Source organism: Dipodomys ordii, unplaced genomic scaffold, assembly GCF_000151885.1.
Source record: "Dipodomys ordii isolate 6190 unplaced genomic scaffold, Dord_2.0 Scaffold117, whole genome shotgun sequence".
In the NCBI taxonomy this organism is placed as follows: domain Eukaryota; kingdom Metazoa; phylum Chordata; class Mammalia; order Rodentia; family Heteromyidae; genus Dipodomys; species Dipodomys ordii.
This window is the reverse complement of record NW_012267333.1, coordinates 4,085,116-4,103,076: the sequence shown is the minus strand read 5'-3', so window position 1 is coordinate 4,103,076 and position 17,961 is coordinate 4,085,116. Positions and strand designations below refer to the sequence as shown.

The 17,961-nt window shown below is 38.8% G+C and overlaps 1 protein-coding gene across 1 annotated transcript in view; it reads left to right on the top strand.

Moving 5' to 3' along the window:
- LOC105995329 (fatty acid desaturase 2-like protein FADS2P1) overlaps window positions 1-4,278 on the top strand; it is a 39,702-nt gene extending 35,424 nt beyond the window's left edge. Inside the window, exons 9-11 of the mRNA XM_013029033.1 lie at window positions 804-883; window positions 2,210-2,335; window positions 4,230-4,278. Coding sequence (XP_012884487.1) covers window positions 804-883; window positions 2,210-2,335; window positions 4,230-4,278 — 255 coding nt within the window. The remainder of the gene's footprint in view (window positions 1-803; window positions 884-2,209; window positions 2,336-4,229) is intronic.
- Window positions 4,279-17,961: the final 13,683 nt, after the last annotated feature.

Below are 17,961 nucleotides of genomic sequence, written 5' to 3'. Positions count from 1 at the left end.
CACGGTCTCTCCTGCCCGGGCTGGCTTTGAACCGCGATCCTCAGATCTCAGCCTCCTGAGTAGCTAGGATTACAGGCGTGAGCCACCAGCGCCCGGCTTTCATTGTCTTTTTAAATGTCTTTTTAAAAAACATCTCATCAGGGCAGGGCATCTTGTATATACACTTTTCTAATTTGAGGAGGGGAAGGGAAATAACAAAATGCTGAAATAAGGGTACAGGTTGACCATTGTAACAGTGAGACATACAAGACTCTATGTTGAAAATGAACTTTACAACTTCCGAGGCAGGGGAGGAGTTGGGAGGTGGGGAGAGAAGGGATAATAAGGGAAAAACAAAGGAGGAGGTAACAATTCTTGATAGGAAATGTACTCATTACCTTACTCATGTAACTGTATCTTTACAACAACAACGAAAAAAATCTCATCAGGGCTGGGAATGTAGCTTAGAGTGGTAGAGTGCTTTCCTAGCATGCATGAAGCCCTGGGTTCAATTCCTCAGTACCACATAAACAGAAAAAGCCAGAAGTGGTGCTGTGGCTTATGTGGTAGCGTGCTAGCCTTAAGCAAAAAGAAGCTCAGGGACAGTGCCCAGGCCCTGAGTTCAAGCCCCACGACTGGCAAAAAAAAAAAAAAACTCATCATCTTTTTGAGCTTCTTAAGACCTGGGACTGTGTTATCTTTTATATCTGCTACAATTCTTACACTCAGGAATGTATTCCTAAGCACCTGTTGGCAGTTGTCTGCATAAAAGAATAAGCATTTGTTTTTACATTTCCTATCTAATGGAAGCTTTTCCTTTGCAGGTTTTGGCCACATGCAATATCGAACAGTCCTTTTTCAACGATTGGTTCACGGGGCACCTGAACTTCCAAATTGAGCACCAGTGAGTGATAGAGACAATCCTTGCTAGAAGAAGGGAAGTCATAAGGAACAGCCCACACATAGTCCTGGGTGCAGTTCTTCCACTCAGAAACTCAGAAGAGCTAAAACAAACTAGGATTCTCTAAAGTCTACCATCTTTCCATTGGGGTCACTGGTTGGGGGAGGGCAAAAAGAAAGGAAAAAGATTCCCTAATTGTGAGAAAATGAAGTGGAAGAGTATAAATGTACCAGTGACTCTTTTTCTGGTTATATTGAGTCTTAGAAATTGGAGAGTGTTGTGTATGTGTGTGTGTCTGTGTCTGTGTCTGTGTCTGTGTCTGTGTGTCCATGTATGTGTGTGTGTGTGTGTGTGTGTGTGTGTGTCTGTGTCTGTGTCTGTGTATGCGCATGTTAACATGTGTACATGAACATTTGGTTAGTTGGTTAAATCCAAGTGGGGGGAAAGAATCATATAACATGAGTTACGAAGTTTTATTGAAATTTAATGACAATTTAAATGTCTTTTTAGAGCCAAAATTATGAAATACTCAACCATCAAATCTATTCTTTATCCCATTCCCAAGTAGTATTTGTAAATACTTTACCAATAGGTCAGTTTATTGAACATAAACTTAATAGAAAATAATGGTAAATTGGATAGCCAATCTCTCTAGAAAATTCAGAAAGATAATTTCCTCATCTCTTTATCTAAACAATATCTGGGAGAAAGGCAGTGAAGGACAGAGATCTGATGTCTGCCTGTTCATGGGATTTTTTTCTCATCTTCTCTTTTATGTTAGTCTTTAAAACCCTCAGAAAAAAATAATCAAAGGGCTGTTACTCATATTTTATCAAAGAGGAGGCTAAAAAACAAGAATGCTACCTGATGGATTGTTGCATGACCTTGAATAAAATCTGTATCTCCTCGATTCTTCTTACTGTCCTTGAGCTTTTCCCAGTGTGCCATAACTGGACCCTTATGAATGAATATTCACCTCTTCACAGGATGGAAAGTTAGATAGAGAGAAAGAGAGTTACAGACAGAGGAGGTCATTCACATGATACAATGAACCATACTTTTACCTGACTTGTCCCAGAGTAAATGCATTGGGGGGGGTGATATTTTTCCTGTTATCATTTCTCAAACATTTGCCACCTACATGGCTGACAGACATGTTAAGAAATAGGATGAGAGTGTTTTGGCAGGACGTTTGAACTTCCAAGAAGGATTGTGTAAGGTCAAGGTTGGGTTTGCATTGTTGATGTAATTTTATGTAGTAATACAGGAACTAAAATACCCCTGATGTTTTTCTTTCTTTCATCTAACTTGTATTTTCTGTTTCAATAGTCTATTCCCCACAATGCCACGTCATAATTACCACAAAGTGGCCCCTTTGGTGAAGTCACTGTGTGCCAAGCACGGATTGCAGTATGTGAACAAGCCCATGTTGAAGGCGTTTGGAGATATTGTCAGGTGCGAACATAATTTCTCTTGGCTGACAGCTCTCATGTTTCCCTCACTGACAGTCCCCACCAAATTCACTGGCCTATGAATCATACCTCCCACAACCTTTGGTTAAGGTAGTTCCCTGTGAGCCCAGCATAAACATGGGACTCTGCAGAGAACAACTCCAGCAACAATCTGATAACTGAAATATGTACCATAGGTTTGGGGGCATGAGTCCAGTGGAAGAGCACTTGCCTAGTAAGCACAAAGACTTTAGTTCAAACTGCAGTTCTCCTGGGAAGAAATGTTCATTGGATGCTGAGTAGGAGACCAAGATCTGAGGATCACAGTTCAAAGTCAGCCCAGGCAGAAAAATTTGTGACATTCTTATCTCCAATAAACTATTCAGAAAAAACAGAAGTGGCACTGTGGCTCAAGTAGTAGAGAGCTAACCTTGAGCAAAAGAAGCTCAGGGACAGTGCCCAGGCCCTAAGTTCAAACCCCAAGACCAGCACCAAAAAAAACAAAAAACAAAAAAAGTTTATCATTTACCTATAATTTTCTATAGCTAAGTGAAAATTCCTTAGTCTTCTTCCGATTTTGTGTGTGAGTGTGTGCGTTGTGTTGGTCCTGGGGCTTAAACTCAGGGCCTTCTGTGTTCTTACTTGGCTTCTTTGCTCAAGGATGGCACTCTACCACTGGAGCCAGACCTCCACTTCTGGTTCTTTGCTGGTTAATTGAAGATAAAGAGTCTCACATCCTGACCAGCTGGCTTCAAACCATGATCCTCAGTTCTTAACCTCCTGAGCAGCTAGGATTACAGGCAAAAACCACCAGCATCAAACTCATATTTCAAGCTTCTTGAAATGAAAGCTATGTGTGATTTATGTCTGTATCCCTTAAAGACTTCCCATATGCTTTAGAATTTAAGTGGGGAAAGAGATGATCAAATCTTCAGGTCCACTGTTGTTGATAGGCTAGTGAACACAAAGGGAATCCAACTGGGGGTGATTGGCTCTGAGGAGTGAGAGCTATAAAAACTGAAAATCCATATTCATCCCAAGGCATTCCCAGACACTTTTCTAGAAGACATTGTGCTGGTCCCAGCCTGATCCAGGTTTAATAACTTTCTCCTTTATTTTAAAAGGTCAGTGCGGCCATGCCTGATCTTATCCTATCCTTCTCCAAAGCCCCCACTTTTATACCTACCACACGTCCCTTTCTCCTTTCAGTTGCTACCAAACTCCTGCCCTGGTCCTACTCTCTCATTCCTTTACCACTTTTCTCTTCTTCATGGATGTCCTTCCAATTTGCTGCATCTATTCAATGTCCCTTTGACAATTCCCATTCACTCAATGGGGCTCCTCTTAAATTCCTATTCCTCAGATTAATCTTCACTAATATCCAAGAGCAAATCCCTAACTCGATCTCACGACACCTGCTTCTCTTAGCTGATGACTTTTGTCACAGCCATACTGAAGTAATTCATTATTTGTTAATAATGATCTACTGAGTTTAAATAAATTACTATTTGAGTATGCAATAAATTGTTTATTACATGTCTCTAAAACCGTACCAAGAACTCCACATAGACAGGATTTACATCTGTTTCCTTCATCACTGTATAATCCAGAGCATAGAAAAATGCCTTCTTCATTATAACATATTGTAGGTAAATGGATATAGGACAGACTGGCTTGCAAATATTTAAGTGCAGAAGAGAAAAAATATGAAACCTAAACTCAATTTTTCAGAAAAGGAAGAGGAACTTATTTTCCAAATCAATTTGATATTTTTGACCAATTTACCAAATGGAGCTGGAAGTCATATTGTCCTGATACCATGTAGAGGAAAGATATTTGGAAACTTCTTTTCCATGAGGGGTTTCGCCTCCTGATGCTTTCATTTACTCTTCTCACAGGGCATTGAAGAAATCTGCAGCTCTCTGGATGGATGCTTATTATGAATGATGCAGAGCACGCCTTTAATTGTATCTCTCGGGGGACTGGTGGCTGTATGAGGATCTCTCCTGCTTTACTAGGAATCAGCCAGCGGCACCATTGATATCCCTGAGTGTGCCAGGAATGTGAATCCCAGACACATACAAAAACCCCTTCTCTAAAGGTCTTCTTGCCTATAAGAAGCAGAAGAAATGTCCGTCAGGTGATTTTGGCCACAGTGACAAAAAGGAAATGAGTGTTTTGATTTTTTTCATTAGAATCATGAACTTAATGGAATCTTAATAGATAGAACAATAGACCTCATAAGATCATCAGTGCAGGAACCTGGTAAAATTTACAAATGAAGCTGACATAGGAAGAAGTAAGCCACCCAGAGGAAAGACTTCCAATGGAGTATTTCGGTAAACAGGGCAACTCATCTTAAAAGAAATTATCTTGATTTAAGAGGTCCCTTAGGAAGTACAAATTTTTGCTTATGTCTTCTCAAACATTTGAGTTCTTTCTCTTTAAATTTATTCTGAATAACATTAAACTATCTTCAAAGATTTGAATATATTGCTTCAGACTTTCATTTCTGGACCTATATATGTTTGTAATTAGTGTGTATATATAGTGGGAGAAGTTAGAATTTCAATTTTAAAAAAAACTTTTAGGAAACTTCAATCAGTTCCAACAGCAACCAACTGAACAGTTCCATTGTATCTTATGTTCAGCTAAAATCAAAAACAAAACAAAACAACAGATTCGAGTATACGATTTGGTGGCCTAATTCCATATCCACCAGAGCAGAATGATTGGAGATCTTTTCTCAGTCACATGGACCAAAGAAAGACTTTCATTTTCTATTATGGAGACTGTAAGTTGTGTCAAAGAATTTTCTCAAGTTTAGTTACATCAAATTAAATATGTCTTAAGAGAAATCTCCTCTCCACCCTCCTCACAAAGAATAAAGTAGACATGGTCCATTTGTACCATGCTGATTTGTCCTTCTGTTCAGTCATTGTTGGGGGGGTCTGTGATAAAACTTGACTTTAACTACAAGGAGGGAAACTATAACCGCTCCATGCAAATCAGCATTATTGATTTCTCTGTTGACTGAAATTTTACCCATTAGCAATCATTCTCTCCACATTCTGAAAAACACCCTTTGGTTTGTTTGAGTCTGAATCAAATCCCCGGTGAAGAACAGAATGTTAAGCAACTCTGAGCTCCTAGGAAATTACAAATGCATGTCAAATCTAAAAGAAAAGTGGTTGTCTGGGAGTAAGAGATACCAATGTGGTATGGAATATAGAGTTACCAAATAGGAAATCTGGATAGAGAATGAGAATAAAAAGTACTGTTGACTCCATGATTCTTTTGTGAGGATCGCCATCTCTCCCACTGATATGCCTTTCCAGTCTCTCCTATCTGAAGTCAGGGTCGCAAGCAGGAAGAGGATACAGTGACTGGCTTTCTCTCTGTCACTCAGGCACTTTGTGCTCTTAGTGTCTAAAAAGAGCAACTGGACCTCTCCTTGGCCAAAACTAATTATCTCAAAGGAATTCCCCACTCCACATTCAAATTAGCCTACTTTGTAGTTCCCCAGTTAGAGTTGTTTACTGTGTACATTTCAAGGGAACTAGAATATGTCCATAGATTATAGAGGGGAAAACGTGAAATTAGTTTTAAGAAAGCTGTAGTCATCTGGTCCTAAGCTTTTCTTTGTTGGGAGGATTTTTTAAAATTTTTTTTAAATAATTGCACAAAGGAAGTGGTCAATTCAACAGTGCCCATTTATGTGTACAATGCATCCTGATCCGTGTCATTGATTACTGCTTTGATCCCTTACCATTTCTTGATTGGTTCAGATGTTCTATTCTTCATGATTCAGTCTTTGTAGATCACGTTCCTGGGAATTTATTTGTACCATTTATCCAATTTGTGGGTGAATAATTATAGTGATCCTTTGTGTTCCTGTGTTATTCAAACAGATGTAAATGAAATGACTTGCTGTCTAGGGATTCACAAATGTGTTCATTATTAAGTGAAGTAAGAAAATAATAAACACAAAATTGAAGGCCATGGAGGGGTGAGGGAGAGAAGGTGAACTAGGTAAGAACAAAGTAAGGAGCTGGCTGGCCTACTGGTCAGCTAACCTAAATTCTAACAGTGGCTTGGAGAGCAACCGGCTCTCATTGCTTACCTCAACCCCTACCCTGGCACAAGCCCAAATACCAGTCAACACAGAGTAAAGGATAAAATTAGTCAAACTGAGAACCCAGGAAAATGGTCTTATGAATTAGCAAGTGATGAAGTAAATTAAAATTTACTAAATTTACCCAGTAAGTTTTTGTTCCATCAAGATTTTTCTGATTGCAAAATCAAAATGTTAATTTAATTTCTTCCAATCTGATAGGAATCTTTTTTTTGATGAAATGAACATAAAGCATTTCTGCACTCTTCTTATTCACGTATTATGATGTCTTCAAGGTCAAGTTGTGCTGTTCATTGCAGGGTCTTTTGCTTTCCTGAGATAGAATAATATTCCCTGGGATGCACATGCTATGTTGTTTATTCACTCATATCCTGATGAGCATCTCAATTCTTTTCATATCTTAGCTACTGTGAATACTGTTGTAATTAAGACAAAAATGCTAATATCTTTTAAGAGGAGAGCACTAACATTGTTGACTTCTATTGTTTTTAATGAATACACAGGAGTGGATTTGTTGTATGAGACCCTTAACAATAATTAATGAGCCACATCCTTCGTGGGCTTTGTTTTATTTAAGCCTCATCATAACCCCATGGGGCAGGTGTTATAGTTAATCTCATCATATAGATAAAAACACAAAGCTTAAGGGAAACTGAGCAATGTGCCTGGTTTCACAGGTAGAAACTGGTAGAGTTTCAGATCTAGGAATAATTGACTTCACAACAATGCTTATTCATTTCCGTGGTAAGAAATCCAAAGCAAGGTGTCATTATGTAGCATTCAAATACACGGGCAGTTGACATCTTTGAAATATTTCTGAGATCTTCTCTGGAGCTGATAGAGTGTACCCACTCTATCATGGCTCTTGAATACCGGTGCATTCTGCCAGAACAGTTACCTGTGAACCACGTTACAGATTAAAGGAAACTAAGCAAAGGTCCTTCTTGGCCAACCTCTACTTGCCAATCTTTAAAAAGTATTCAGATCAGGGCAATATTGCTTGGAGAGACTCAGGAGTGAACCTTTCAGAATGGCAGATGCTTCATTACATATGGTAAACAGGATGGAGAAACCATTTAAGATTCTGCAACACCATAGTCTACAGTCAACCCAGGAAAAATTCATGTTACCCATGATTATATTTACATGGTTTTCCCTAATACTTTCTTTCTTTCAAGCTTCACTTTTCTTGGTATAATTACAAAAAAATGAGGACTCACCTAAGTTTCAGTTGGGTATTAAGTAAACTGTAGAAGTCATGAAACTAGATTCTAATTTAGCCGATTCTAATTTAGCAAATTCTAATTTAACGAGTGACCTGGGCCAGTTTATTTATGTAATTTCTACCTCCATTTTTACATTTATAAAACAGGTGGAATGCATAATATTAACTTGCTTACATGCATCATAGCATGATTGTAATAATCAAGTCAAGTGAGGCCAATAAAAGGCCTTCATTAGTAAAGAACAGCCATTTAGATGGCGGTTGCAGTTATTATTGTAAGGAAGGTTCATCACAACCAAGACCCATCAACATTGAAAAAGATGATAGCAAGTTATACAGACCCACAGGATGGAAAGATATGAATCCTTTGGTAATGAGGGCACTTTTGCCCAAATAGGAGACTCTGAGTCACACATGAGAAGTAATATTTGTCCTGTTAAAATAAATAACCCTCCACTTGTGCCCACACCAAAAATCCTCTGAAACATATAAAGCTCAGCCCGTAGAGACGGGAGACAAAGAGGGTTCTAGTTGCCCAAACTTCTCCTTAACTGTGATTCACAATTCTTACTGCAGGAAATCCTACCAAATACAAGAATATCATCTGCTGCTTAAACTACATCTAGTAAAGGACTTTCATGACTCTTTGCTTCCTAACCACCACTCTCCTGGTTCAATCTTAGAAGTGCAGAAAGTGGAAGCCTGAAGTTAAACTCTATTGAGTATAAAGATACTTGAGCACTATTACTTTCCAAACACTGCTTAAGAAAGTTTGCAAGCAGCAACACTGAAAGAATTTTACACCACCAAGCTCAAGGGCTACAAGAGAGGTAAATTGGAAAGGGATAAAAGAAGGATTTTAAAAAAGAGTAATAGAGGGGATGGGTGTAATATATTATGACGGGATGAAAACATAGTATGTGCATGTGTGGAAACACCATGATGAGTCTCCTATATATGTATAATTTCATATAGGCCACTGAAAAGAATGGATGGGTGAAAATTACATAGTAGACCTATCTCTAAGTAAGCATGATTATCTTTTCTACAAACTAGTTAGCTCACTAAAGAACAACTTACGTATGCATATGCATACATACATGTATATGTGCACACGTGCACGTGTCTGTAATCTCATTTCATTTATTCACGTGTCTTTCGTTATAGTCATCACTCTCATTTGGCAATCTTGGGTGAGCACTTACCATGTGTTGGTCATTGAGCCAGGTGATGTAAAGAAGAGAAAGCTCTGAATGTTCTTGGAGCTCTCATTCTGGTGAAGGTAGTCAATTTACAAGTGGAAGAAAAGCCACGGTGATTGCACATAAAGAAAATAAATTGAATGATAGGAGGTTGGAGATGATCAGAAAAGTACATTAGCAGAAAAGGTTAACTAAGGGTGAATCTGAGAAAAATATCAAAGGTACCTATCATAATTCTTTTTTTTTAATTATTGTGAAAATACCGTACAGAGGGGTGACAATTACATGGGCAAGATAGTGAGTACATTTCTTATCAAGCATTGTCGCCTCCTCCTTTGTTTCCCCTTCCCATCCCTTCCCCACTCCAACCCCCCACACCCACACTCTCCTACCACCACCCCACCACTACCCCCCCACCCTGCCAAAGTTGTAAAGTTCGTTTTTCAACTTAACATCTTGTACATCTCATTGTTGTAATGGGTCCACCTGTAACCCTATTTAAACAGTTTGGTTTTTTCCCTTCCCCTCCACAAATTATACCAACATCAAATACAGTGAAAGCAGGGCTGGGGGAGGTACACACAAAGCAACAAAGAAATCATCTTATAAATACGTTGGAAACAATCGCAAGAAAGAAAAAAATTTGAATTCTTATCTTGGGGTTCATTTCACCTAACATCAACTTGTCTGACAGTTTCTGTTTGTTTCAGACATATACTAGTTATTGCAAATAAGGGAAACCAGGGGACCTATGACCCAGCAATCCCACTTTGGGGCATTTACCCAAATGATCACAAACAAGACCACACTAAAGCTACCAGCACATCTATGTTTATTACAGCATTATTTACTATAGCTAAGATATGGAACCAACCCAGATGCCCCTCAGTAGATGAATGGATCAAGAAAATGTGGTATATATACACAATGGAATTCTATGCCTCCATCAGAAAGAATGGCATTGTCTCATTTGTTAGGAAATGGAAAGACTTGGAAAAAATTATATTAAATGAAGTAAGCCGATCATGAATCTGACACACAGAATGATCAGAGGCAAAAAAAAAAATAAAAAACAAAAACCAAAGGTTCTAAAGTAGAATCTGTTCAAATAACAGAGTGGCAGACTAGCTGGAACACCAAACAAGGTTGTTACCTCAAATATCATTTAAACTTCTTTTTATTCATAAGTTCAGTGTGTCTGAGCTATTCAACAATAGTCAAAATGACCTCTGTGGTTTGTACAAGCGGAGTTTTCTCTGGGAATTCTTCCTAGATTCAGATGACCAGGTTAATTTTAATTCTCTCTCTCTCTCTCTCTGCGTCTCTCTCTGTGTCTCTCTCTGTGTTTCTCTGTCTCTGTGTCTCTGTGTCTCTGTGTCTCTGTCTCTCTCTGTCTCTCTCTGTCTCTGTTTCTGTCTCTCTCTGTCTCTGTCTCTCTCTCTCTCTCTCTCTCTCTCTGTCTCTCAGCTCCTATGTCCTGTACCCCTCACTGGTGGAATTGATATCTGCCGCTACCACCCACAAGCCTGAAAACCCCACAGGGGTTGTGAGCTAATAGTCATCATTTCATCTCCACCTCCAGCCCATTGTTTGTGGATTGTTTAAATAAAGGTTGTCATGAATCATTCATGTATGAGAGCCACGGTGGAAATGCCTAATAAGTAACTGATTTCATATTGAAAGACAATCTACAGTGCTCAGTTAGAAAGTACAGACCTGGTTCCGTTCACTGATCTTCAGGGGATGTGGTGGTATCTGCCAGGAGATCTTTGGGACAGTCACTTCAAAAGCAAGAACAAAGCTTTTGAGATAGACATACATGAATTGACCCAACTCTAAGCCATAGCAGTGTGGTGCAGCTATGAAACACAAGGGAATAAACAGAAAATTTACAGAACCTGGATCCATGCTGCATGGGTTCAGGTTATCCAATGGTGAGAAACTTAAAGAGATATAAAAGTTTAGGTTGTGGACGGACAACATTAACAAACGAAAGAGAAGTGATTAGTTGCTTGTGGGATATCTCACAAGTAATTGAAGGAGGCATCCTCTGTAGGTTGAAAAGAAAATGAAGACAAAAGGCAGCAACAGGGACACAACCTCCTAAGAAGTCGACCAAAAAAAAAAAAAAGAGTAGAGAAAGGTTTGATTTGAATCTGAGGAATGTTCCACTAGAGAGGAGGAGGGAGGGAAAAGAGATAGCAAAGATAAAGAGGATTCACTGAACCCTTGCAGGAAATACTGGAGCCATGATACACAGGAAGGAGGAGAAGGAAGGCTTGGGGTGTGACTGATAAACTGATACAAACCTGACAGGAGAAACAAAACCACTTAGTTCTATTCTTGACCAACTTCGTTCAGTCTGGAAAAAACAAAGTTGAGCTTGGTGCATATCAAGATGTTGGCCATGTGGACCAAAATTAATAGCACCTTAAACACTTGAAAATAAAAACTAGATTTACTAATAAAAAGAAGACTGAAGGCTAAAGGTGTGGCGCATGTGATAGAGCACCAGCTCTATCACAAGTGAGCTGAGCAAGCCAAGTAACACAGGGCCCTAATTCAAACCCTGGTACTACTCTGATAAGGTTATCTGGCTTATGTCTCCAAGTTAGTCATCCTCTTTAAACACTAGGGGAGGATATTATGTTTGCTCACCACCAATTTTGTTCTGAAATGGTACAAATATAAGATTATCAAGTTTATATGTCATAGAGGGTAAGAGGAGTTGTATACTGCTCCTTCCTTGTTGGCTTCCCTGAGAACTGTGGCTGTCTCCGTTTGCTGGAAGATGATTATATCAGCCTCTCACACTAACTACAACCCACAGGTTGGGAAGTTTTGTGTTATACTACAAAAAAAGCACATACATGGATTTCCCTGACACATACATATCAAGAATGCACCAGTAGCAGTTACTATAATATCAAGATAAGACTATGTCTGAGTAATCTCTACTCTACCTTCCACAACTCCCCTCCAACCCTTCCTTCCCCCAGAATGCCCTCTGCCTTCCCCAGTCTACCTCTGAATCTTGTGGATGATGATTTCCCACACCTTTTCTATTCTGTTCAATGGACTGAGAAAGACAATTCTTGACAAAAGGCAAATATCCTGTCCAAAAATCAAATTTCAAGTAGAGATCCCGGATGATTTGAGTGTTAACATTTCAACCTGAGCTACAGCTGTCGACACAATTCAATTTGCCCTGGCTGGACCTCAACTTGCTCCTCATTACCTCAGCATTCCAATTCTGTCCTCATGCAAACAATGTATTTTTTTTTCCTTTTACAGGAGTTCAGACGGCATTTCGTTTCCAGCCCGCTGCTCCCCGCGTGAGTGCTCACTCTCAGCTTCATAGCTGTTGTTTCAGTGATTTTTAGTCATTGGCTTTATAGCTGAGCTCCTATGGGCAGTCTGTACTTTCTATAGATTCTCTTGGTGAATGTGCAGCCAGGTCATTCTCTTAAAGAAGTGCAGGAAGGAAACCTTTGAGGTCTGGATATATATTGCAAATAAGAACTTTGTAAAAAGACAGGGTTCTTTCGTGTGTGTGTGTGTGTGTGTGTGTGTGTGTGTGTGTTGTGTGGTATGTAGATCTTTCATCTTGGATTTTTTTTTCTTTTGTCAGTCATGGGGCTTGAACTCTGGGCCTGGGAGCTGTTCCTAGCTCTTCAGCTCAAAGCTAGCGCTCTACCCCTTGAGCCACAGTGCCACCTCTGGTTTTCTGGTGTTTAATTGGAGATAAAAGTCTCACAGACATTCCTGCCCAGGCTGGCTTTGAACCACACTCCTTGGATCTTAGCCTCCTAAATAGCTAGGATTACAGGGGTGAGTCACCGGCACCCAGCTTATCTTGAATTTTGATACACATAATATTCCTGAGACCTGTCTTTTATCGTTTTCTTATAGCCCCCCTGGTGGCGATTTACTGCTTTTCACTATTTTCGTCAGCACTCCATGCTACAGTTTGTTGCATCTCTTATAAATCAAAGTTTACAATTTCTAGATTCCATCTGGATTCCATCTACTGTTTACTCTTGCTTAACCTTGCTTTTCCTGTCTACCATCCTCCCCACCCCCACCCCCCATCCCACACCCTCTCTCTGCACCATGGAATCAAATGATTTTATTTCAAGTCAGTAAAGATGCAAAAAAGTACTCACTGCCTCCCAGCCATCCCCTCAAGTCTCTCCCTAAAGAGATTTTTTGTTTGTCCATTTGTTTTGTAATGTCTTATCTGATTTTGTTGTATGTTATATTGATACATGCCATTCATCTTTTCTATCACCACAAAATAGCATTCGCATTCACACGATTGATCGTAGCAAGAACCTAGCAGTCAACATTCATTTCTCTTATTTTCTAAATTTAATCCTTATTTTCTAAATTTAATCCAAAAGCAATTACCATAAGCTATCTTCTGAGTAGCAAAGGTACGTATTTTACTCTTCATCTTCCATGTACTACCTGAGCTCTGGCTGCTGTTCCTTTCAAGTGAATGATGACATGAACCTCAAAAATGACCTCCTACCTTGCTTCCATTCATGCTTTTGTATCTACACTCCAGTCCACAATAATGATCCGTCTGACACAATGATTTGCTAGACGTCACTTATGCCACTTGCCCTGCCCTGGCTCCCTACAAAGACAGAATAACATTCACCCTTCTCAGGAAGCCAAACGTCTGGATCTTGGATCCAACATGTGTTATGTTCCTTTCAATCTCTCCAGCCTACTTTCTTAGCCTCAAAAAGCACAAAGCTCAGCTGAATGTTGGTGGTTTGGGTCTGTAATACCAGCTACTCATGATGCCAAGATCTGAGGGAAGTGGTTTGAAGCTAGTCTGGGCAGGAAAGTCCATGAGATTCTTATTTTTTTTGTCAGTTGTGGGGCTTGAACTCTGGGCCTGGGTGCTGTCCTTACGCTTTTCAGCTCAAGGCAAGCCCTCTACCACATCAGCCACAGCTCCACTTCCGGTTTTCTCAGTAGTTTATTGGCGATCCTTAGATTTCAACCTCCTGATTAGCTAGGATTACAGGCGTGAGCCACTGGCACCCGGCTTTCCATGAGATTCTTATCTCCAATCAACCACCAAAAAGCCAGAAGTGGCACTGTGGCTCAAGTGGTAGAACACTAGCCTTGAGCAAAAAAGCTCAGGGACAATGCTCAGGCCCTGGGTTCATTCAGGCCACAGGACTCTGTCTGTCTGTCTGTCTGCCTGTCTGTCTCTGTCTGTCTGTCTGTCTGTCTGCCTGTCTCTCTCTCTCTCTCACACACACACACACACACACACACACAAACTCTTTCCAATTCTTTCTTTCTTCGGAGTTTTAGAGTTCTGTGCCATCTTCCCCTCAGTTGTATTTGCTCCTTCCACTGTGACACCTCTATAAGACGTCCTCTTCCCGGGCGCCGGTGGCTCACACTTGCAATCCTAGCTACTTAGGAGGCTGGTGTCTGAGAATCACAGTTCAAAGCCAGCCGGGCATGAAAATCTGTGAGACTCTAATCTCCAATAAACCACCAGAAAACCACGCTGTGGCTCAAGTGGTAGAGTGCTAGCTTTGAGGCCCAGAGTTCAAGCCCCACAACTGACAAAAAAGAAAAACAAAGACCTCTCTTCTGACTGAGATCATGCCTCCTCTCTTCATTCCTCGTAGCATTTAATTTTCCTTATATCATTTTTTCTTCCCAGAAATTACCTAATCCAGCAAGCAGTGGTTTCTTTTGTTTATACTGTACTTCACCAGACACATACATTGCAAACTCCCTGAGAATCTTACATATGTGTATGTTTCTGTTTCTTATCTGTTCTCAATGGTAGTGCTATCATGCAGCTAGTGATAATCAAATCTGCTGTATTAACACAAAATACTGTTGAATTAACATAAAGCATTCAGCATGAAGCCTAGTCATTTAATTTATATTTTTCCTGAGGAATGTTGAAGAATTAACCATTTTGCTTCTTAACAAATTCAAGTACTAGTGACTAGTCTCTTAAATTGTAAGCTCAAACTCACTTATTTATATTCTAACTTCAACTTGTGTGATCAGTAATTAGGATAAATATGGCTAAGTTACTTCATGTCCCTGAGTTTCAGAATCTTTAGCTATAAAGGACAGATACTAACACTAACTATGCCATAAAGTTGTGTGTAGCTTAAAGAAGACACTACACATAAAACTTTTCAGTCTAATGCCTTGAAATGTCAAGCCCACAATAAATAGTGTTATTGGCTTGGTTTTGTGCTTTCAGTAATCATTGCTTAAAGTAAAAGGTAGATTCTTTTCCTATCATACATCACACCTGTTTCAGTAATAGTTATTCTCTGAACAAATTTGAATATTTATATAGATTTGAATATCCATATAAATTTGAATAACTATATAACATTTGAATATCTATACAGATTTGAATATATACTAATCCGGGGTACCACATTGCACATTACTGATGCAAACACATAAATATTCTTGACTCCAAGGTACTTAACATTGAATGCAAACAAGTGATATACATTAAGAACTAATACAGAGTGACACTGGATATGTATGCCCATTAGCTATGGGAAGGAAAAGAAGAAAGGTCTAAGTCACCAGAGTGACTTAGATACAGGTTAGATACAGGTTCCTTTTAGCACACAGTTAAAAAGAAGGGTGAGAAATCGAAGGGAATCAGGACTAGAGAGTCTCAGAAGACACTGCAGGAAATTGTATGGCTTGAAGAGAAGCAAATGTGCCCTCAGTAAGTTTGCTGTAAGGCATCATGGGAAATTTCTGAAGTACCTTGTGTGTTGAGCCAAGGTGTCTAAACTTGATACTGAAAAACATGGAAAACCATAGACTAAGTTTACTCAAGAGAAAGAGATCACCAGCTGCATATTTAATGGAGCTTGAACTTGTGGGAAATGAGATTGGTAAAAAAAGAACTTGGTTGAGAAATTACTCCCATAATTCTGGGTGAAAATGACAGTAATGTGAACTAAAGCCATGTCTTTCATTTTCCATGTGGATGGAAAGTAGGATCATGTGAAACAAAATAGAGTACAGTGGGGTTTCAAAAGGCATCTAAAAACCACTTCAAGATCCCTTGTGCAAATGAACCATAGCCATCATCATGGCAGGATTGAGAGTTATAAGTTCCTCTTAGGCATACTCTAAAATTTGGTGGAAATGATTCTAAACATGCATCACACTATTCAGATCCCTTAACAAACTAGAATACTGAATGGACAAAGTATAATGGAATAACAAAAACAAATGGGAAGAAGGCTGACCACCACTAACAAATAACAGCATTTCTTGGCCTTCTATTGGTCAACAAAAGTGTCTGCCACTTGGTAAATTTTTAAGCATTGAACCCATATATGTTGTTTTTCAATAAATATGGATTAAATAATTGAATGCATAAAATAATGCTTAGAGAAATGAAATTCTGTAACTGAATAACACAGTGAATGAAATGAAAGCTACAATAGATGGCCCAGTCAGCAGACTTCAGCAAGCAGAAGAAAGAATCCACAAAATCAAAGTGAAGTTGTTTTGCCAAAGAGAAAACATAAAAGAATATGAAGGAATGAAAGCAAAAGAAACCTAATATATTTGTGGGCCTTTATCAAGAGAACCAACATATACACTTCATGGCAGTCTCAAAAGGAGAGGAAAGAAAGGGGAGAAGATATGTAAGGAAATACAGGTTTAATATACCCCTTATGGAAAAAAATACACCAAGACATGATAAATTATACAGTTCTGTAGATATTCACACACAGTGAGACCAAAGGAGGATATTCTTAGAAGAGGATCACATAGGTGCAATAGCTATGTGCATCTGACCATATAAAATAATATTTACTTTTACTGTTTTTGATTTCTGTACCTTTTTGTCTTGTATGCATGTTTATCTGTTTGGGGGAGGGTAAGGGAGAGCAGTAGAAGTGATGGGACAAAGAGTGAACCAATGCAGCAGTACCAATGCAACAAGGTATCACTAGATACCTTGTTGACAATGAACTTATGCAACTTGTAGGTGAAGATGGGAGGGAAAAACTGGGAGAGCAAGGTGACATTGCTCAAAAAGAAATGTATTCTTTATCTGACTTATGTAACCAAAGCCCCTCACTACATCACCTCTACAAGAACAATAAAGAAAGAAAGAATGACAAATTACAAATTAAAAAATTACCCCTTATCTAGGGAGATATATTGACATCCAAATTCTCTGAGACATTCAGTCCAGAAAAGCTTCACCAAAATACTATCATAAAACTGTCTGTGATCAATGACAAAAATTTTGGTGGTGGAAGCAAGACCAAAAAAGCTCTATCATACATGAGGGAACATTCATAAAACTTGGCAGAAACTTCACGCCAGAAGAAAATGGGAGGAGATGGGCAAAGTGTGGCAAGAGAAAAAAAAATGCTCATTAACATTTTACCTGGCAAACCTGGTCTTCAAAACCAAAGAGATAAAAACTTTCCCAGACGAATAGAAGATGAGAAAGTTTATCACTACTAGACTTGTCTTACAAGAAAAGTCAAAGAGATTTATTCAAGCAAAAATTAAAGAATATTAATTAGTGGCAACAAACGTAAGTATTAAAAAATGCTAAAAATAAGGGTATTTCCATACTCCATGTTAGGATACTTGGACTACTCTTTTGCTATAACTGTGGTATATAAATCACTTTTGACATTTGTATAAATGTTAAAATAACGAAAGCTACAGTAAATTATTAGTAGAGACACGCAAGATAAAAAAGAAAGCTACAAATTGTGATATCAAAATCATTCAGAAGATGTGTCAATTATACAAATAAACCTACCTAATAACAGGACTTCAAAATTAAAACATTCTTTGATGAATTAAAATGAAGAGATACTGTACCAAACCCACAGCATGCAATGGAAACAATGCTAGACATAAGATATGTATAGCAGTACACTTTCACATTAAAACAGGAAAAAAAAATCTTCAAATCAGGACCTTAATAGTGTACCTTGCAGACAGATAAGCAGTAAATTAAATCCAAAGTTACTATAAGGGAGGTGATGAAGTTTAAAAAC